This window comes from Mauremys reevesii, linkage group 15 (assembly GCF_016161935.1).
Source record: "Mauremys reevesii isolate NIE-2019 linkage group 15, ASM1616193v1, whole genome shotgun sequence".
Lineage (NCBI taxonomy): Eukaryota > Metazoa > Chordata > Testudines > Geoemydidae > Mauremys > Mauremys reevesii.
Window position 1 is genome coordinate 36,751,803 of NC_052637.1, and position 23,854 is coordinate 36,775,656.

The 23,854-nt window shown below is 38.5% G+C and overlaps 1 protein-coding gene across 6 annotated transcripts in view; it reads right to left on the bottom strand.

Annotated features, from left to right (window-relative positions):
- The window catches only part of TEX2 (testis expressed 2), a 102,834-nt gene that overhangs the window by 7,919 nt on the left and 71,061 nt on the right, over positions 1–23,854 (bottom strand). For all 6 annotated transcript variants that reach the window (XM_039501212.1, XM_039501214.1, XM_039501213.1 and 3 more), the window contains 3 exons: positions 22,428–22,577; positions 17,757–17,856; positions 8,443–8,575 (listed from right to left, as the gene is read on the bottom strand). In XM_039501212.1, coding sequence (XP_039357146.1) covers positions 8,443–8,575; positions 17,757–17,856; positions 22,428–22,577 — 383 coding nt within the window. The remainder of the gene's footprint in view (positions 1–8,442; positions 8,576–17,756; positions 17,857–22,427; positions 22,578–23,854) is intronic.

A 23,854-nucleotide genomic window follows, 5' to 3' on the forward strand; every position in this document is an offset into this window, starting at 1 on the left:
TGGGTGCTCCACTTCAGATGACTTCCAAGCAGTATCCCCAGATGGAGGATGGAGTTTTGAACTGAGTCCAGAATTGAAGACAGTACTGCAGAACCAAGTACCACATCGGATCTGACAGCATGGATCAGGGCATAATGTTTCAAAAATGTATGTATTGAAGCCTGTGTAGCGGCCCTACATATGTCAGATACTGGTACATTCTTCAGTAATGCCGGAGACATTGCCTGAGATCTGGTTGATTGTGCTATCACCCTTTTGGAGGTGAGGGGGAATGTCTGCAGCATCGTAAGTGATAATACATCCCAATATCCATCTCAATAGTTTCTGACTAGAGACTGAGAACTCCAGGGATCTACCTACAAAGGAAATGAAGAGCCTAGGTGACTTCCTAAATTTCTTGGTTCCCTTCTATTATCCATGATACATAAAACAGGATTCTTGTAGAGAACTGTGTGGCTTCAGGGAAAACCCTGATAGATGAATGAATTAAGGTGGAACTCCGACAGAACCTTGGGTAAGAATTTAGGGTGTGGGCATGAAGAGACCTGGTCTATAAAGAACACCGTAAAGGGACAATCTGCTGTCAAGCCCCCAATCTTCCTGATCCTACTGGTCTAGGTGATAGTTACTAAAAAGACCATCTTAACAGACAAATGCAACAGAAAACAGGTTGTCATTGGTTTGAATTGAGGTCTCATAAGGTAACTGAATACCAAGTTGAGATCCAAGTTCGGGGTAGTGTCTCTAATCTTCAGACAGAGATTCTCCAAACCTTTAATAAACCTAGATGATACCAGATGTGCAAATATGGAGTATCCTTCCATTGGAGGATGAAAGGCTGATATTGTGGCTAAATCGACCTTAACTGAACTAACACATAACCCCGATTTTTTTAGATCCAACAAATAATCCAGGAAGACTGAAAGCTGCACCAAATCAGGCAGAAGGCAGCGACACCACCACCAATGGAAGAATCTCTTCTATTTCTGCACATAAACAGTGTGGGTTGATCTCCTTCTACTATTCAGTAACACTTGTACTTCCGTAGAGCAGGAGTATTCTAACCCCATGAACCAACAAGAAGCTACGCCCTGAGGCGGAGAACCACTAGGTTGAGATGAAGCATGCAACCTGCATGTTGTGACAGGAGATGAAGACTGGTCAGGAGCCTGAACAAAGGCTGGACACATAGGTGAAGCAGGTAATGGTACCACTACTCTCACTCTTTATGTAAATTAACTATACTGACCACTACAAAATATTAGAAAAGCCAAAGCACACTCAAGGCAGACATGCTAGGGTTCTACGTGAGGCCAAGGGTGGTTGAGAAGAAACGAAGGACCATTTGCCTGCGTATCCCTATATTGCCTCGGTATTCGGCATGAGGCGGCATACGGTGTATGAGCAGGCCAAGCAGACACTGCTAACTGAAAATCTCTGATCAACAGCTTGAGAGGCATGCGCACCTGAAGTGGAGCACCCAGAGGGAAACTATTTGAAGAATAATCTTAATCAAGATACAAAATATTACACAATAGCAACTAATTCCTGGGCTCAATTTTTTTGAGTAATTTTGTGTCACATGCGAACCAAATCTTTTCGCAACAGATTCAAGTTAGGGAAGGATATGGGTGAATACACTTTGACATTAATATATCTCTTGTAATGCAAGAACAAGAGAGAGAGTTTTAAGCAGTTATAAAACAAAAATTTCAGGCAAGAGAGAATTACCCAGGACTGTAATTTTAGTTGTGTAATATTTCACAGCTTGTTAAGAACATGCAATTTATAGCTGGGTTTTCTTTCAGTTTGTTCTTGTGGTTTTGTTCTCATGTTTCCCTTTTTCAAAGGACCCAGGCAGAACACTGATTGAAGCCATTGTCACTGCCCATATAAGTGGGCAGAGGAAGATGTTTAGATTGGTGGGACTCCATACAGCAACCTTAAGGACAGTTCAAGTACAATGCACCAGTACACAGCATTCTACCCTAAGAGCACGCGTAAAGAATGAGGGCAATAATCTCAAATTCCTTTTTAACTAGCAAGGATCCAAGTTCTGAGGTTTGGATTTGACCTTCCTCAAAGATTTCTTTGTAGGTACAACCCCACTGTAGCTCCCTGCTTCTATCAGAGCACCCAAAAGTGATGCATACCAAGTGCTTCTACACCAAGGCTGAAAGAGGTCACTCTCAATAGTCCCAGTGAGCATTCCTAAAATAATCCCACAACTGTGTCGCTACCAGCCAAGACATCAGCAAGTTTTTAAATTAAATTAAGTGACATCAAAAACTATCTCCAATCTCAGTATATGATGAGTGGATCACACTACATGATCACAACAGAAGGGAGTGCCATTCTCAAAGTACCTTCTTGTGCTGACCGCATGGGATTTTACTAAACTGCCACTTGTACCCTGTATTATTACGTAGTATACTACAACTAAGAGAATTATATTGTGTAGGAGACTGCATTGTATTTCTGAATGTAGATTAGCTTGCCTGTATTTGCATATAGAAATCTCTGGTATGCTGTCCGAGACCTGCTACAGTCATTTGTTTATAGAACTGCTGTTTCACATTTTGCTCACTGGCAGTGTCTCAGAGTTGCATTTTGTGTTTGAGTGCTCTCCAGCAGGATAATATCCCAACACACTTCAGAGTACTGTCCAAAACATTAATGTAAAATACTGGTTTTGACAGAATAATGCTGGACATGTTCGTTAATATGAGGGACTGAAAGCAACTTAAAGCTAACTAGTTTTGTTGCCTTTTTCAAATGAGGCAGATGTCTCTTTTTCCAGCTATTTGGAATGTAGGCTTTTTTGGCTGTTGTAGCTCCAAAGCCAATTTGGCTCAAGGCACTTCAGTAAAGGTCACAGTCAGTCAACTGCCTACTCTCATTTATATATGGTCTGCACTGCTAACTGAGATTTCCTCACTTGCTTATACAAATCTCACCCATACTCAAATCTAGTACCACTTTGGCAGACAGCGAAGTGTGGTATGGGGAGACACTGCTATGGCTACACTTGCACTTCAAAACGCTGCCGCGGCAGCGCTTTGAAGCGCTAAGTGTAGTCAAAGCGCCAGCGCTGGGAGAGAGCTCTCCCAGCGCTGTCCGTACTCCACCTCCCTGTGGGGAATAACGTACAGTGCTGGGAGCCGCGCTCCCAGCGCTGGGGCTTTGACCACACTGGCGCTTTGCAGCGCCGCAATTTGCAGCACTGGAGAGGGTGTGTTTTCACACCCTGCTGCAGCACTGCAAATTTGCAAGTGTAGCCAAGGCCTCAGAATAAAGGTTTATGTGTTAGGCAGTGTGGTCTGGAAGAATAAGCATATTGCTGGGAGCCAGGAGGTTCGAAGTTCCACTCCTGCTTTTGCCACTGACTATCAGAGATGCATTGGCAAGTCGGTTAACCTCCCTGTCTCAATTTTCCCATTGTGAGGGATTACAAGTTGTAAAGTATTTTGGACATGTCACAATAGTAAAATTACTTGAAGAAAAGATGTTGAAAGAAAGGTTCACTCACTCAATAAGAAATATTTATGATGACTTCATTATTTATGTCTATTTCTGATTTCCTTATAGTACTTAACCCTTTCATGCCAAAAGTCAGATATCCCAGTGCTATCTGTTAACACAAGCTCCAAGAGGTAACATTTCACCACTCAGGAAACTTCAGTTTCCAAAGGATTTGTTGGAAAGTTTTCAATCTATCATGCTTCCTTGACATCCCTACTTAGAATGGATATGCCTTTTTCCAGTCGGGTGGGTGGGTGGGTGGGGGTGTGGGGGGGTGTGTGCGTCCCCAAAGAAGGGTAAAAAAGGTTTTATATATAGGATAGGGCACATTATGTGGAAAAGCTCCTTTTAACGTTTAGGATCACACTCTTTGTATTAGTGAGACGGATGTAAATCAACAGTAATTTGTCAGACTTCGGTGGCGTCACCACACATTTTACTTTAGTAAAAAAACAGAGCAGAATCCACACACAGACTTCAGATTCCAGATTTATCTGTGCAACAGTGCAGAATCTGGTTATTAATATGTTTTTGCTTTTATTTTCTTTTTACATCATGTCATTTAGCACTGCTATAAATCTCACTTTAATATACTTCAGAATGGACCAGGTTATGTCTTGAGCATGCAAATTAGCTTTCATTAAATATTAAGAGACAGTTTTAGTTATATACCAGCAAAAGGTTAGATTTGCAAGAATATTTTCTGGATTTGTTGGCAGTGGAGATGCACTATCATGGAGTCTGCCTACTGTTCAGGGAGTGGTGATTTCTCAGGAACTACTATGACATTCTAGTTTGTTGCTGGAAGAGAAGAATTCCTTTGAACCATGCAAATTCTAGGACCCCAGTGGCTACTTAAAGTCTGACTTCACTACATAGCAAAACTAGCATAGGACACATGGATTTAGGAGCATTCTTAGCTTCCAAGGATTCAGAAATGGGGTCTTTATATCCAGGCTTGATAGTATTGAGACACTAGGGGGCAGCAAAAGCAAATGAGGAGGCTGAGAGCAACCTATTATCTTAGCCTCTAACTTAGTGCATTGTTAAGATTTTTTCCTTCTAAACCAACCTTAGAGAAAGAAAACCCATTGAATGGTTTTATATAGCACAAAAAGAATCAACATTCCACAGCTAAATTAGTTGGATATTTGACAAATACCACTCACCAGATAAATACAAAATCCACAGAATGATGAATCCAAACACATTATAAAAAATGAAACAAAAATAGCACAAATACAAGTTAGATAGGATACAGTATGTAATTTCTAGCCAGTTTATCCAAGATGCATTTCTCATTTAAACATAGAAGGTAAACAGAACTGTTATATATACAAAATTGGACATGTTTATTCACACTGTGCAGTAAAGTTACTGAGGAGTGTCTGAACTGTTGACATGCAGGATGCAGCTACCCTTTCACATTCATTTGCAACATTATTTGTGTTATAGTAGCACCACATAATACTTACCAGTCTAAAGAAGAAATTGGGCAGAGTATTGATTTCTCAGGCACAAATGGGAGCATTGTGTTTATGAAGGAAAAATGGGAAACCACTATGGACTCACCAAAGGCACATTCAGCATTTAGAATTTTGTGCATGAGAGATTCAGGTCAAGTCTAATGCCTAAACGGCACATACCTAGACAACTACAAAAGAATGGTATGTAGAGCCAATGAATAGGGATGAAAATAGGTGTCAGAAAAATCTAGTCTCTACTTTCAGTTCTGTCATCTTAGGCAAGTTGCTCCACCTCTCTGACTAACTTTCTCCCCCATTTGTTAAACATTAATACTTGCCTGCTTACTTACTATACAAGAAAAAATTGAGAACTATCTAATAACTAAAGGTATTTGAAAATGTAACATCCATATTGGTTTATGCTCACACAATATTTGCTAATTTAATTTCAGAATGGGGAACTACACACAAATGTGGAAACTAGTTGAACAGAAATAAAAAGGTACAGTTACAAAAGTGAAATGCCTGCAAGCTGCATGGAAACTTTTTAAAAACACCATAAAAGAGGCTCACATTAAATCTATATCCCAAATTAAAAACAGTAAGAGGACCAAAAAATGCCACCATTGCCAAACAAAGTAAAAAGCAGTTGGAGGCAAAAATCCTTTAAAAATTGGAAGTCCTACTAAGGAAAATAGAAAGGAGCATAAACTCTGGCAAATCAAGTGTACAAACATAATTAGTCAGGCCAAAAAACAATCTGAAGAGCAACTAGCCAAATACTCAAACTAACAGCAAAACATTTTTTTTAAGTACATCAGAAGCAGGAAGCTTGCCAAACAATCAGTGGGGACACTGGAAGATCAAGGTGCTAAAGGAGGATCCAAGGAAGATAAGACCATTGCAGAGAAACTAAATGAATTCTTTGCATCAGTCTTCACTGCAGAGTATGTGAGGGAGGTTCCCACACATGAGCTATTCTTTTTAGGTGACAAAGCTGAGGAACTGTCCCAGACTGAGGTGTCAAGAGAGAAGGCTTTGGAACAAATTGGTAAGTTAAATAGGAATCAGTCACCAGGACCAGATGGTATTCACCCAAGAGTTCAAAAGAAACTCAAGTATAAAACTGCAGAATTATTAAGTGTGGTCCCTATCATTTAAATCAGATTCTGTACCAGATGACTGGAGAATAACTAATGTGACACCATTTTTTAAAAAAGGCTCCAAAGGTGATCCTAGCAATTTCAGGTGAAGCCAAACTTCAGTATCAAGTAAATTGGTTGAAACTACAGTAAAGAACAGAATTATCAGACACACAGATGAACATGATTTGTTGGGGGAAGAGTCAACATGGCTTTTGGAAAGGGAAATCATGCCTCACCAGTCTATTAGAGTTCTTTGAGGGTGCCAACAAACATGTGGATATGGGTAATCCAGTGGATATAGTGTACTTGGACTTTCAGAAAGACTTTGAAGAGGTCCCTCATCAAAGGCTCTTAAGCAAAGTAAGCAGTCATGGGATAAGAGGGAAGGTCCTCTCATGGATAAGTAACTGGTTAAAAGACAGGAAACAAAGGGTAGGAATAAATGGTCAGTTTTCAGAATGGAGAGAGGTAAATAGTGGCATCTCCCAGGGATCTATATTGGGATTAGTGCTGTTCAACATATTCATAAATGATCTGGAAAAAGGGTAAACAGTGAGGTGGCAAAATCTGCAGATGATACAAAATTACTCAAGATTGCTCTCTGCTTTGGATTTAGCTAAGAGTTACGAAGGGATCTCAAAAAGCTGGGTGACTGGGCAACAAAATGGTAGATGAAATTCAAAATGTTGATAAATGCAAAGTAATGCACAATGGAAAAAACATGATCCCATTTATACATACAAAATGATGAGCTCTAAATTAGCTGTTACTACTCAGGAAATAAAATCTTGTAGTTATTGTGGATAGTTCTCTGAAAACATCTGCTTAATGTGCAGTGGCAGCCAAAAGAGCTAAACAAATAAGAAAGTGTTATTTACTCCTTCACTTAACATAAGAACCAGGGGTCAGCCATGAAATTAATAGGCAGCAGGTTTAAAACAAACAAAAGGAAGTATTTCTTCACACAATGCACAGTCAACTTGTGGAACTTGTTGCAGGGGATGTTGTGAAGGCCAAAACTATAATGGGGTTCAAAAAAGTATTAGATAAATTCAATGCCTATCAGCTAAAATGTCAGGGATGCCACCTCATGCTCCAGGTGGCCATAGCCTCTGACTGCCAGAAGTGAGGAGTGGATGACAGGGGATGTATCACTCGATGATTGCGTGTTCTGTTCATTCCCTCTGAAGCACCTGGCACTGGCCACTTGCAGAAGACTGGATAGATACTCGGCTAGATGGACCATTGGTCTGATACAGTATGGCCGTTCTTATATTCAAATTTAGGTACATTTGGGTATCGTGCAATATTGGTGAATATGTTAATTTCACAGCAAGAATGAACAAAATTAATCTCTAGTGGGAGCCTACCAATGCCATTGGAGTTACACTGAGAATGTATTTATCCAATATTTGCAGTTAAACTAAATACTTCTATTTCACTGACTTGTCGGTGTCAAAGAAGGGAACACTGGAAGGAGACCTTATATACGTTCAAATACCTATATTTTAAGTTTATCAACATTTTTCCTTTTAGAAGTTATCATTTCACAATGTCACAATTTGTCTTTTTCTTGCAGAAAATATACAAAATAATGAAATCAGAACTTATCAGGTAATTAATGAATGAATTCAATTGATTTTAAAATAGTCTTTTCAAATCTACTTATTGGTAATTTAAATGTCTATATGTTCTAAGATTTTGGATTTTTTTAAAAAAAGTATTTTGTTCTGCTTACAAAAGCTTTATAATTTTATTATTATTATTATTATTTTTAAATAGGTCCTATTTGGAGAGCATATTTATACTTTGTGTACAGACTTATCTTCAGCATTTACCAGGGGTCTAATGCAAGTAGAATCATAGAATCATTGATTATTAGGGTTGGAAGGGACCTCAGGAGGCCATCTAGTCCAACCCGCTGCTCAAAGCAGGGCCAATCCCCAACTAAATCCCCAAATGGCCCTCTCAAGGATTGAACTCACAACCCTAGATTTAGCAGGCCAATGCTCAAACCACTAAGACATCTTAAGATCAAAATCTATTGTCTAAACATAATGAAGAACTGATATAATAAAGTATATTATCTTGTTATAAAAAGTTAGTTTATGAAGATAATCAAATGTCAATAAATAGAAGTAATTGCCTGCTTCCAGATGTTATTACACACTTAAGGCCAAATTCAGCCCTCAGATACAAACATCAACTTTCACTAATCTAGAATTGAACTGCAGTAATATCTGAGGGTAGAATTAGCCCTGCCTTTCTAAACACAGGTCTGGTTTCTTTCTTGGGCAGTAATATCTTACCCTTCTTTGCCAATCTCTCCAACTTTCAGTGCTTCACCAAGAGGCTCTTTACCAAGTTTGGTCAAATTCATTTTGGTCTCGAGGGTCATTAGAAAAGACCCGTTGTAGGACATTTCCAAATCAATCCAAAGCCCTAGAATTGTTAATAAAAAAAATAAATTTTTTATAACGTGACATTGCAACTTAGAGTAACTTACACAATCATTTTATACTAGTGATGTCAAGCTAGAAATAATTTTAGAACAAAAGCGTTCATATGGTTACTAATATGACCAGAGATTTTTGAAAATGGAAAATATTTTTAAAATATCTTACTTTCTAACCACTTGTGCTGTTTACTTTCACATTTCACTCAGCTTGGATAGTGCAGGTAACGAAGATGTGTCAGTTATGCTATGTGGCGAGCCCACACTACCACAATGCCATTATGGTTCAACTTCCAAAACTTTGGGGCATTGTTTTAACATTAAATTAAATTGTTTGAATCCCTGGACTAGTGGATATCTCTTTAAACATTATATCCCAAGGCTACCAAATTAAGACTTGTCAAAACCCTTCTGCTGTCAGCCATGACTTGTTGAGGTAATATATGAATGCTCAATCACTTTTAACTCAAATTTAACTTTTTCCTGAGGTCTAACTCCAAATATATCACTCATGAAAGTTGCTGTATAAGTGTAATGTTTAACTTGCACTTTCAATCATCTGACTGTAATTCACTTTGTACAGGTGGCCTCTTACCACAGTGACCAAGAAAATTTCTGGAAACTTGGATGTGTGTGCCGATCCCTTATCAGTGACACATCCTTTCTCCTAAATGCAACTGTTAGACATGGTGCTGTTTCTCCTCCTGTGAGGCATGAAGTGATCATTAAATACGAAGAGCTATAGGTCACCTGTGATATGGAAAGTAGAGATACACAGGTGCCCCTGAACATGCTACAGAGAAATGCTCCATTTTCACAAATGAGGAACTCTAGGACATGAACAAAAACTGCCGCCCCCATCATAAAAACATTTAGAAAAATTTTGCAACTCAACATTTATTCTGAACTCCAACTGCAGTGGAATCCCCGACAGCTAGGGGTACAGTCCCCATCTGGTCAGCTTCACGCAGCAGCCTCATTTCCTGTACCAGAGGCCCATTATTCTTGGGAACATGAGGAGCCGTTGTGTGGTCAGAGGCATGAAACCTCCAATGTGATCTGGAGTGTCACTGGAATGAAGTTCAGTACCCCCCCCGGAAAGAAGCGGATGGAGAATCTCCTGGATGGAGCTTGACATACTCTTTTGAGGCACTAAACAGCTAACAATTCAGGGAAGACTAGCTTCAAGTTATGTGCATGTATAACTTCCAGTAGTCCACATTCCTGCTGTACACCCACGTTAGTGGTTTGATAAAATACCAAAACAATTAAATTACTAGTGAAGTTCTAGTTCTATTGTGGCGCTCAGAAATCTATACAATATCATCATAGTCAACATTAAATAATTAAACTGCCTATAGACAATCACTCCCTCTACTGGCTCTATAGGGTCACAATCCTTCCTAAGCCACTGTAAAAAATGAGGGGGGGGGAAGACCCTCTGATACATCCTCCACAAGGGAAGGAGAGTGCCACACCTTCTTGAATGGCAAGATAGAGCCCCTTAGAGAAGGTATCAAACAGTCTCATATTGCATGATCTTACCCAAACAATCCTTGATATGACTTCTAAATATTCACATTAAGGCTTCATAATACAAAAAATAATTCTTCTTTGAACGGCCTTATTTCCTCTATTGATTTACTTTATGTGAATAATAATGAACACTCTCCTGCTGCAGTGCTCTAATGCACTGAAGACCAATATGAATATAATTCAAGTATTTAAAAAAAAAAAGTAAAAACCGCTCTCTTAAAATTCAAACCTATGTTTTCAGAAGTGATTAGTGATTTTAGGTGTCCAATTTGAGACACCTTAAAAAGCCCCAATATACAGAGGACAGGTGCTCAACACTCAGAAAAATCAGGCCCCTTTTAAGTGTCTCAAGTTGGGCAACCAAAATTGATCCACTGAGAACACTAGTCACTTTTGAAAATTTAGGCCTATGTGAATGCAAAGTATCTATGGTTCTCTTTTCTGCAAACACACATAAGCAAAACTGAAATGCCATATACCACAAATTCCAGGATGCAGGCCACCCAGTATACCAAGTCTGCTATCATCATACAGTTATAAATAATTCTGAAGGCAAATTGTCTTTAGTCTCCTCATTTACTAATATAAAACTTCTCTACAATTCAGATGAATGCGAGTTGACTGTTTCACATTATGTTTCTAAACAAGGAAACAAATGCCAATTTATGCAGAATTTCCCTCTCTGCTTTCTGCTGGTGAAATTAAAGATGGCATTGGGAACCAGATATCACAGGTCTGAACAGCTGAGACCAACTCTTTTTGTAATCTGTGAGTCAGCATGCTCCAAACTTCAATGATGTTTTAACAATAGATTAAATTAAGATAAGGAAACAATTAAATCAGATTACTGAGAGAAAGGATGTTCTCTTCTACTCAGGGTGACTGGTTTGTTAGTATTTAAATAAATAAAAAAAAAAGATAGCCGCCTCCCCTCCCGCTCCCACAGTCATGGTACAATTTAGTCATCAAGTTGTCTGTGGCCTAACCTTGATGAAGATACAGTAACACCACAGCACATCTTATCAAGTTATGGTTATATTAACACAAGCACTGTTTAAATTAAAAAACTGCTTTCTCTGTCAAGGTCCGTAATTGCTCAAATGATGAAAGCCACATGAGAAGAATGTCTGTTTCTTGAAGTCAAGCATTAGTGGAAATTTGTTGTTTGTGAGGCTCTGAAAGAGTTCTTCAAATACTGTACATCACTGCATTTTTAAGACCCAAAGCAGACTACATGAAGTAGCCTCAAACTGCATAAAACCACAACATTTAATTCAGAACTGCAATTTTGATTAAGAAAGTTGTCTAAATTACCTTTATGCTAAGGAACTTACTGATAAGTTCACATTGCTTATGCAAAAATAAAAATAATTTTCCAATTATTGTTGTCATATTGTTGACATATATCCCCTTAAAAATTAGAGCCAAAAGAGAATTAAACTAAGGTTATTGCAGTGGCTCCATGTTTATTACTAGAATTAATAAAATGCAGGAACTAAAACATCACGTAATTGGACAACGTGACTGCAATTACAAGGATTATGAATCCTACCACAAACACTTGTCTGCTGTAACTAGTCTGTAAACAAGAAACCGAAAGGATTAGTTTTACTGAATGGTAGTGCTGTTGTAAATACAAAACTAAACCAAAACACACAGCAATCTCATAAAACTTGTCTCCTGACTTTTAAATGTGATACATTTATTACAAAGATAAGAACATAGAACTGAAGTACTAAGTCAGAACTGGCAGCCAAAACAGATTCTTAATAATTCAAACATGCATTTCCAGAATAAAAATTCTTAGAAACCAATTAAAAAAGTTGTTGAATCTCACTATCAGTGAATCTGTCTACAAAATCTTAGAATAAATAAAGCTTAATATACTGGAGCAGTTAATGCAGTTTTATTGGTTTTTAATCAAGGTTGCGTGCAATATGTTTTTTTTTATCTGTTCAGTTATTTCTGTTAAAAGTCACAGTAATGCTGATGGGTTTTGTATACTAACTGCTTTCAGCTTCCAGACATGGGCATCATTTCAGAAAAATTTTGATGGTGGGAGAAAGAGGACAAAATGGTGTCAGCATATAGAACATTATATTATATTCTGTAAAGTTGGCAGGAGATTAGAAGACATAATGGAACATATACACCTGTGAAATGTCTGGAGGGGGGAGGGAAACCAAGGTCACGGGGGGGGGGGGGAAAGAGGGGAATTCCCCTCCCCCGCCCTTGCTCTACAGTAAATAATGCTCTTGCTTGCACATACTGGGGATAAACCTGCCACTTGTGGAGACCAGTATCAGCAGAGTGCAATTTTCATTGCACAAAATATAAAGCTTATTGCCAATAAACTTTTATGAGAGTTCTTTGCATCTTTACTGGAGAGGACAGGCAAACGTCTGCCACTAGACTGGATAGCTAGGTCACAACATGTTTTGCAGTCTAAGTTGTTCCCTAATTTATATTGCGTCCCACATTGAAATCAATGGAATTACAAAAGGAGTAATTCAAGATAGAACTACTAGAGATCCAAGTATACAGTCTGCCTTCTACATGTGGAATAGAATTGATGATAAAAGTATTTAAAGTAACGTTACTTTAAAAACAGGATTTTTTTAAATACACAAAAACAGTTCAGTGAAAAATGTCAAAAGTTTATGCAGAGTGTTCTTAAACAATACCCAACCATCATTCACAGTTTTCTGATTACATTTTCCGCCCAGCTGATCTGGCTCAATTGTTTTCAGTTCTGTGAAATTAGCCCTTAATGACTTTAACCAGTTTTAGCCATCCTACTTCTTAAGTCAATAATAGTATTTTGACTGCAAAAGGCTGATACTTGTACGCATGATTTCTGACCATGGTATAATCACTGATTCTGATGCTATTTCAACTGCTATAAAACCAAAACTATAAACAGAATTATGCAAGTCTCTGGTACCAAAGAAGAATACAAGAAGCAACATGTCCATCATAAGCAACTACTGCTGGGCGTGTCTTAGTAGGGCACATCTAAAATTGCTTCACTTCTAATGAAGAATCAATGCTAGAGGGTTCCCCAGGGCTTTATTAGTGACATAAGCAGAAAAGCAAAGGAGCTAGTAATGTCAACCTATTTCTGTCAAAAGACATGCCAGATAGAAATGCCTAACTAAGCAGACCAAAAAAAAAAAAGTAATAGAAACTACTGCAAATGGGAAACCAGAGATAATTACCACCAATAAGTGTGGCTTAATTTTGATGGAAAAATTACCAGACCATAAAGTTGTCTACTAAATTCACTTCTTTCAAAGTATTTTCAAGTTTTTAAAAAAATAAGATCCCATAACTGGGGAAAAACTACTAAAAAACAATTGAGAACTTAATCAGCAATATTACTTTTTAACAGAAATAGGATCACAGATGAATTGTAACTAGGGAACAAGCAATATGTTCCAATCCCCAGATAATCTGGGATGCAATAAAGTATTTCCCCTATTGAAATTCTATTTCCATCAGGGAAAAAAGGTTCCATTTCCAACAGTAGTGAAATTATTTGTGTCTTAGAACAAAAACTAAGTTAAATGAAAAAATGGACTTTATTAAAACTCTATATGGTGCACTCACAGTGTGCAAGGTGTTTTACAGGCAAGTTTCCAGCCCCCAAAAGAGTTTACAATACAGGAAGATGATGCACAGATAGATGGTGTTTGGATGCAACAAACTGCGGTGATTCAATGGTGGTGATTAGTATGTTTCTAGATAGCTCCATGATAGATTTTAGAAAATCTTAAAACTAAACAAACCTATTTTGCTCACACTTCTGAGAGGGACATTAGAGCTTATAGGCCTTCTTGTGTCCTTCATTATTTGAGAAAACAGAATTTTTAGTGTCATCCATAAAGTGTGTGTATGGCATTAACCAAAAGTGTTACAATATTCAGTGAGTGTCAATTATTGCAAAACTTGGTCTGACATCACAGAGTTTGCACGAAGTTAATTCAATTAATATATCAGACTCTCAGCCCTTTAAGAAGAAGATGATGCAAGATGATCTTGTATATTGCACCCAAGCACTTCAGACAGTAACTATCAGGTATGAAACTGATGAAACAACTTTACATAGAAGCAAGGCAAAGAAATATAAAAGAGTTGAATAGAGGAGTCTATCAGATGTTAAAAAGTTCTGACTTTACATCATTTTTATGTGGCGCCAAGGAATCCTAGCCTAGAGACAGAGTTAATTATTTCCAAAGTGTACAAATAGAATCTGCATCAACTTAGTCAACTGGCAAAAATGCTTTTTCAAAGATCCTAGTCCTTTTGATGAAGGGAGAGCTTGTTGGTTATTCTGTTTTTTCCAAATGATTAAGCTACACCTTCACCAGTTATCTTACTGCACTGGAATAAAACTCATCTTCAAGCTCAAATTTAAAAATGATGGGTCTTGGTCAAATAAACAGCTATTTACTTTGAGACTAAGAAGATGGAAGTCATGATGTGAGCATACACAACTGAGTGCAAGTTTCCTAGAATAGAACAAGTGTATTGACTTTTAGCAAATCCCTGAAGCACAGTCCCCAACTTGAGAGCACCCCAAATCTCATATCAGAAGGTAAACATAAATGTTTCTAAGGCCTTGCCAGAACATGAAGTTATATCACTTTAACTCTACTAATAGAATTCAAAAGTGGTAGAACTGCCCCAGTGTGGATGCAGTTATACTGGTACAAAAGTATTAGTATACACTGGTATAGCTTATTTATGTAAATTTACTGGAAGCAGCTATACACCAGAATAACTGCATCCATACTAGGGGCAGTTGTACTAATTTAATTATTTGGTGAAAAGTCACACCTCTAACCAAAATAGTTAAACTGGTACAAAACCTGTGTGTAGACAGGACCTAAAGTTCTGCTGGGCAGACTCTGATAATCTGGATATGATGTTAAGTAAATGCAGCTAAACACAGCATCAACACCACAGGTCTCCAGCTCCAGTGAGCCATCATCACCTGATCTTTGCAAACAAATGAGAGGAACTAAGATTTAAAAAGACAGAAAATATCCACTCTGGTCAGCAATTCATCAGCTAGTTTAGTACTGAAATTTCCCCTAAGAAGCACTGGAGAAGAGACCTGGTGGCTTATGCACGAGTGTGTATGTTTCACCATCCTTGTGTTCTGAGAAAATATCATTGTTGTTATCTTTATTTAATGTTTATTCCTGGTAAGGGACACTGGTAGAAAGGTCGGTTAGTCAGGAGTATTTCCCTAAAGTTCTGCTTAATGGAAACTATTTAGTACTTACTTTCATCCCATGACTTCAGTGTACTTCAAACATTACGTAATGTTAATGCTTTTGTGAAGGATTATACTCGTTTCACAGATTGAGAAACTGAGGCATAGAGCATGTACACAACTTTCCTAAGGCACACAGCAAGTCAGCAGGAGAGCCTGAATCTAGTCACGTGTTCTACTCTGCCAGTGGATCTAACTAATAATTCTTGTCAAGAGAATTTTCATTAGTCTTGAGCAAAATTATCTTTGGGGCTATAAATTAATTTGACTGAACACCTGTGCACTTTCTTGAGTACAGAAGCTGGATACAATCCTACTCTGTTTGAATACACTCTATTGAGAAGTTTGTAGAAATAAATGGAGTTTAACATTTTGCTGACTCAGTCTCTGTGACTTAGAAGCTCTATAATGTTCTCCAAAGTCCCCACAACTGAGGCAATTTAAAAATCCATGCTTACTCACGCTATGATTAGTCAGGGTATGGTTAGCATCCAGACATAGGTTACTGAGTGCTAGCTTGAGCAAGTTCTTATTCTGACATCTTTGCTGCTCAACTATCTGAAAGTCACTCATTAAAGCCATTTTCCCATCTAAGTTATGAAGCAGCTGTGGAGGGATGGTAAACAACAGGGTCCCTCAAGGGAGCATTTCCCCATAGACCAATTAGAGCCTTCTAAACTCTGGGTCAAATAAGCCCTTGTAGATCAACTAGATCCTTCAAAAACATTTCCAACAAGTCACCATCAAAATTAAAACAGGAAAGAGAAGAGGTGGAATTTAAAAAGAAAAAGGTTTGCTAAAGGAGACAGCTGAAAATCATGCCCATCTAACAAACTGTTTCATCTATCAGAATAGATTTCTATGTTAATGGGGGGGAAGGCACGAAAGGGGGAAGACCTACCTTCCCCCCCTCTTTAAGTGTACATCAAATACTTCTAAAAACAGAGACTTTTTTCAAGCTATAACACTCTGTCAATCTTTGAACTTTTTTCCAAAAAAGGATATTTAAGCTATTCTTCATCTGAGTGGACTGACAAAAGATCCTGTGTCTTTATGAAAATACCAAGGTGACAGAAGTCACAGCCATGACAAATGCCTTGTTTTGGGGATACGTTATGCCAGAAAGAACCCCGATTGAATTTCAGCTCCTAGGGCTTGCAGTAGGAAAATCATCACTTCACAAGTTATCACCTTTGACATTGAAAGGCCAGCACAAAACCCCACAATGCTATTTTACAAAGTCTCTTTTCAGAGCTGAGCCAATGTTTGTTTTCTGGTTTATTAGTTATAGTATTTTGCTGAATCATTGTTTACATAGAGCAAGGCTGCAGCTCTTGAACAGAAGTCAGATCTGGGTTCGCTATAGTACAGACAATTCTTCTCTGGGCATGAAGAAAAGATGCTGGATCCTTTACTACTTTGTACTTCCTCAAATTTTACTTTACTTTTATAATTCTGTGAATTTAGTGGTTTTCAGTTGGGAAGAGGATATCATTTCCTTATATTCATCCTGCTGCTCACCTATACAAGTGATAACATTGGTGCCAGGCATTCAGTACCTTGCATAGCCAAACCTCTACGGCCTTCATTTAGCACTCCTCTCTCAAGCAAAACTCATACTGAAATCCATGGGCCAAATTCTGCTCTCAGCAATTCCACAGGGTAGAACTGGAAAAAGAGGGAAGTCAGCTTTTCATCAGAATAAGTTTTGCTAAAGAGAACCCTCAAAGTGGGCTGCTTTTCCCAGGTTTACCAGATACCAGCCTCCTACACCAGTCTACATCTTCTATACAACTTTTCAGGCATACAGCATATTTGGAGTGCTAAAGACACTTTATAATAACTGCAATCTGAACGTCAACAGCTTTACAAATCCGTTCGTAATAATGGTATGGTAGGGGCACTCAAATAGTTTAAGCCGAGATCTTGTGCTTTGTTTAGAAAAAGGTTTTGCCAGACATAAGAGAAACCTTTGTGGGGTGTTTCTGTTTTTTTTAATATTTCAGTAGAAATAGTTTAGGTTGCAGACACTAGGAACGTTTATATCTATCTATCATAGTAGTGAACATTAACAGGAAATGAGAAATAAAAATGGTGAATAAGCACAAGTGAAGCTAATTAGGTGTCTAAACTGAATGAAACGGAAAAATTAAACAAGTCACAAATAGTAAAGTGTAACTACATGGTTAGTTTAAAAAAATTTAAAGGTTATCAGTAACACTGGATAAAGTGTTTTTAAAATAAATGGTTTATAACTTGACAGTGTCCTTTTACTTCTGCAATAGAAGCAAAACATAATGAATATCCTTCTTCATGCTAAAAAATTCCTGTTCAAACCAAGTGGTCATTACCTTTGTGATCAACAGAAGGTTTGAAGGCTTGAAGGATCTTCGGCACCGCTACTCCCATGTCAAGTTCAGTTAGAGCTAGCTCGTTCATGAAATATGGCAGCTGGAAGAAAGGAGAGAATACAAAAATCAAGTTAATCTTAATGAAACTATAAAGAGACCAGGTGTTCTGTGATATTTGGAAGGCGGTTAAAGTATATTGCATTTGAGAAAACGTTTAGCTGAGTTACCAATTAAAGGACACACAAATGACGATTACATGCAGAAATTTAAATTCTAGGATTTAGCATTCCTTTATTTCAAAATGATATTTTAGAGGATGCCTTGGTTTATAAACTCTGAGCCAATGCATTTTTAATATTTCCATTCCAATCAGTTGTGTGCACCCAATCAAGAATACAAATTTCAATCTACAGCATTAGGTTGATACATTGTCAAAACACTTGTATCCCACATTTGACTGATAAATGAACTGTATGCTCTATTGGTCGAAACAAACAGAAGGTGTAGACCAAGAATGAAGTGTAGATACTTGGCAGTTTGCCAGACTTAAAATGATCAGGTTTTTGGTTTTGGTTTTTTTTAAACATGTTATCCAACTGCAGTTGCACACTTTTTAGTGGAGAAATTCTGCAGTTAGGCTGATATTTTAAAATAATAAGACGATCACTACTTTTATCCACAGCAAACTCTGCCTGGGGTCTACGCCTTTTATCCTACATCATGCTACTAGTGCTATATACTGCGTGTGCACAAACATACAAAATAGGGATTTAGAACGAAAGCATATGAATGATCATATATCCATTACTAAAATATAAATATATATTTATAACACTATATGTTTAGAGTACCTATATAATTTCAAACACATACATGTCTGTGTGTTATACATGGTGAAGGAACCCTCATTTTTCTATTCTTGTTGCTGGAGGCTCATACATTCCCTAACTCACACTGCCCTGTGCTATGCTGCTCATCAGTCACAGTACACATACTTTGCCTCTCTGCCTCCTTCCTAGATGTTCCTTGCCTAAGTGAAGAGATTAGACAAACTGCTAAACATCTGTTTTATATACTAGGGGAAAGTAGTAATTTAAAGGAAAATTCTGTAGGTGAGAAAGTACATTATGAACACACTCAAGCAGTCTGTAATTAGAAACTATTTAGGGCTTATCTACACTACCGCTAAAGTTGATGTAACTTACATTGCTATGGGGAGTGAAAAAGCCACCCTCCTGAGCCATGTAAGTTACATCGACTTAAAGCACTGTCTACACAGTACTAAGCCAGCAAGAGAGTGTCTCCCGCCAACGCAGCTTCCGCCTCTCATTTAGGTGGAGTAATTACATTGACAGGAGAGCGCTCTCCCGTCGACAAAGTGCATCTTCACCTTATGCACTACATGGTGCAGCTGCATTGATGCAGCTGAACTGACAAGCCCTAAGTTGATGTGACCGAGTCTCTTGCAGCACTGTTCCCAACCAGGATAACGCTGCCTTTTCTAATTTTGCACAAGACACAGCAATTCCCCCTCTATCACAGCTGGATTAATACCAAATGTAGGCAAGGGGAACTTCTGCTGGGTTTCGATTGTAATGCTGTCAGTGATGACACCAGAGTTCAAAGCTGGCAGATGCATTATTTTCTGTAATAAAAAACATTCCTACTGAGATTCCTGGAGGAATTAAGGGGAGGAGTGTGGGAGGGAAATGAAAAAGGCTGCAATTTAGCCAACCAAATTAAAGGAAAGTTCCTAACATCAAGAGGCTCAGCAGGGATGAGACTGTTCTAAGCTGGTTGCACAGTAATCAGACTGCTCTAAAGGTCATATAATAAAGTCTTGCAGCTTGCAAGAGGAAGAGGGTTAAATGGACTGTTTGACATAAGGTGAGGACAGCCCTGAACAAGAACACCATGAGCACGAATTTGAAGACTACAATAACCTCAGCAATTCACGGCACCAGGACCCAACAGGGAGGCAACTAAGAGCCCATCTTCCCATTCTCCAGTGATAGGTGGCCACTATTTTGGGGAGTCACATGGTAATGCCATTGCTTGGGGCCCTCACCATGCAGACTGAGCACTTTACAGACTATGTAGTCATTGCTGAACAAAGTAAAACATTTGAAATATTAAAAAGGCTAGACTATGGCATCTAGGGGCCAGGAGCAGTTTGGGAAGATACTGTGCCACATTCAGACTCTTTCCCTCATGGAAAAATTTATTTCTATGACTTTAGAGGAAAGCCACATGCCACCTATGAAGCCCAGAAGCAGCACAGAAGATTTATCACGTGTTTCCCCCACTTTACTTTTACAGTGATGTGAAAGAAAGCTGAGAAGCAATAGGATTATTGCAAGAGCTTTTTTAACATATTTGTATAACTCAGTACTACTCTACAGACCAGTTTGTTTAGAACAATTCCTCCAATTTAAAAAACTGCTTTCAGAAAAACGACTAGAAAAAAGTAAATCCTTAAACCAAAGTATTAAAGTCTGGGTGGGGGACTATAATGCAATAGATGCATTAAGTGTTTCAATACACCAAGTCATTGGCATTATATTCTACCCAGATGCCTTTCTAGTCACCACACTGTTGTGAATTCCCATCCTCTTCCTCCCATTTTGGATAATTCAACAATCTACCTTTCACATTGCACCAATATAGCACTTCCAATAAGGTGGTTTTTAAAAAGCATAGTGAACTGAAATGGGGAAATAAGAAATATTGTGAGCATAACAGATTTGTATTCAAAGCAGATCAGGAGGTTTCTCTAACACTGCAAGTATCTTTTAACCCTTTTTAATGAAAAAGATCAAAAAGCTAGCTGCATAAGTTATTAGCATTTAAAAGATATTGGTATCCAGCTTGAGTTCCTGTGCTTTTAAAAAAAATATATTGTGAATTTAATGCTCATGAATAGTGCTGGCTTATTTGAACCCTGAGTCAGTGGATGGCGCCCACTGAAACAAAAGGCCCACCCCCACCCCAAAATAAGAGTGGACCCACAGACCCCAGGACTTAATAGAGGACAAAGAATGAAACGGGCAGTTCTCAGGGTCAAAACAAGGGACCAAAAGAGGGACACCAAGCAAAGAACTCCGGAAAACACCCACTGCTCAGAGGAATCATCTGGACTCCACCTAGAGGAACTCTGCCTGGATGTGTGAACCGATGAGGTACCAGACGTAGGCCCCCGAATCAGAGAGAACCACCCTGAAGAGTGAAGCCCTCTGCCATGTACAGGTTTTCCCGAACTGCCCTGCAATATGCCTCCAAACTGAGTGGAAAGTATCATGTCTCTGAGTCAGAGATCAGTTCCATTTCCACGGCCCAATGCAATCCTTGGCCTTCCTGCTGAGACCACCTAGGGTACCCGTTGTGGGGGGTAGGGTTTGTGTGCTGTGGACAACTCCCAACAAGAGACGGCACTGACACCATGAATGCATTCCCCACAGGAAAACCATCAGAGGGGCTAACTTTGTTACCAGCAGCCTGAATTTGCACTGACCACCAAGGAGGTGAAAGGCCCAGAAAGACAGAAGGGCAGCAAATCAGAGAAAATATATTGCATACCTTTGCCTGTAATAGCAGCGAATATTTATAACAGAGTAGTGTCCCATATATTTATGGCGTTTATCAGCATTTCATCTCTCTCCCCCATTCCAATTTTTTCCACTCAAACTGTTCTGAAAATGTTTGAATAGCTTGCTTCAGTGGCTGTGGAAACAGCCCTGGGTAGAATTAGTTTTATTGCTTACTTCCAGTAGTACAAGGAGCACTCTCTCTCAGCTGGTTTTGGCAGCTAAATTCCAGTGCTGGTGACAGCATGTCCACTCCTTCCTTTGTGTTTAGGAACAGACTGATAAACACCCCAACCCCACCCCACGAGTTGTTGAACAAACCTGTGATTAGCTGCTGCTATTTGGAAGAGTTTGAGAATGCAAGGGGCAGACCATGAAAGTCAGTCAAAACCCTCTCTCTTTATCTTTGAGCTTGTGCATTAGATAGCACAATTATACCCCTCTGCCCTTCAGATAGCTGCTGCATTTACCACTACTCCCACAGAGAATCCTTGTTTGTAATGGATTTCCGAATTTAAAGTGTGCTCATATGGGCACAATTACAGCTACCTGGTCCCCACTCCTTCCTGTTGTCAATATACCATTTCTAAAATCAGTTTTAATTTCACTGAAATCCTGAATCCTCATCGGGCGTTCCTGTTCAGATGTGCCAGTGAGTAGAGAACCAATACACTATAGCACAATAGGTTTGCAACATTAGCCTTAGAGATTTGTTGGTCAAGCAAGCTTAAAATGCTATAATACTACTGCTTAATGCTAATACAGTAACACTTTTCACCTCTATCAGAGGACCTCTATGTGTTTTGCAAACATCCATGAATTCAGCCTCCACACCCCTATGAAGCATTTTGCAATCAGATTAAGTGACTTGACCAAAGATGCCACTGTGAAATCTGCGGCAGAGCAGGATTACATCTAACTACTCCTTTTGTCATTAACAGGGCTCAAGACACTATATCAAAGTACAAGATATTTTAAAAAGTATTTTTAAATAAAATCTTTTTATAAATCATGTGATTAAACTTAAAAAAAATAATCTCTCTTTATGCTGGAGAATAGGAAGTGCAAACCCCCCAGAGAGAGATACCTTTATTTTGCTGAGTTTCATTTGGATCTTCTTGGACACAAGATCAGACCAGTACTTTTCTCCTAAGAAATCCCAAAATATTCTTCCAAGCAAAGCATTTACCCATGCCTCCTGTTCCTCTTCTTCAGCTACCGTACGGATATCTGGCAACTGGCAACACAAACGTATCATTCGGTTATGGAGCACAGCTTAGACAATCTAGTCACTGCCTAAAGAAACATTTCCCTCTAGGTCTTGTCTACACTGGGAAATTCATACTGTTCGTTAACCCATATTAAAATAATGTCAACACTGTTTAACAAGGATATAATCTTCAAAATCATGTAAAGTGATCATGGTTAACGTGCGTGTGTGTCTGTTAATGCAATAAAATTTCTCAGTGGAGAGCTAAACTAGACAGATTTGGAGTTATTTGCAGCAAAGGATGAAGGTATTCAAGTTATCAGATATTCACACAAACTATTTTTAATGCTAACAGCAAAATCAACATTTTTCATACTAAAAGATACAAAATTAAAAAGCACAGCAGATAAGAATCTGACAAGGGCTTAGGTCTCCTTCCTGCCCAAACCCACTTGCCTTATCAAGTCTGAAAGCAAAGCTAAAAAATTTTTTGCTAAGCAAAACTAAATCAGAAAAAAGGAATATGAGGAAAATGAGAGACAATAAAAAGGGAAAAATCCTTTATATTCTTCCTCCACTTGTATGTCCAAAAGTCCACTAATGGAATGGACAGAGCTATATTCAGTTAAAGATGAAGACTGAATCAGTGAGAGAAGAAATAGGTTAAGGAATGATTATCTGCAAAGTTATAGGGGTTCAAGCACAAAAATGCAACATGACCTAGACAACATGAAGCAAATCTCCCACATCATTAACGTTTGACTGTATGTCTGAAGAAACTATATGGTTTTCTTTCCACTGAACTGGGAGCTTTGTGGCAATATCTGAATGGATCATGTCCTGATTCATTTGAGAGTAATCTCAAACAAATGGAGACACAATCCATTTGATACTGCAACGTTCTGACTTCAGCTATAAAGGCAGAGCCAACCAAAGCTACATGCCAATACGTACGTACCTCCACTTTCAGATTCAGGGAGTCTGAACTCTACGTTGAGAGAAAGAATGCATGTGATTTCTCTAAAAAAGTTTAGAACAGGGGAGAGGTACAGGAAAACTTAATTCAAAGGCTCCTAAAGCACAGTCTTTCAGCATACTGTATTATGAACAATAATAGGAGATATGTATATGGGAGAAGTGTGTGCATAAATACTCCTCTCCCCTCCCTCCAAATCTACTCCCAAGAAGCTCAAAGGAACATGGTCAGTCCTTTTACTGAGTACTCTTAAAATAAATGCTTGCTCATAAAGGAACTGACCTGTTACTTAGATTGTAAGCTCTTCAGGGCCATCTACCATGGTTTT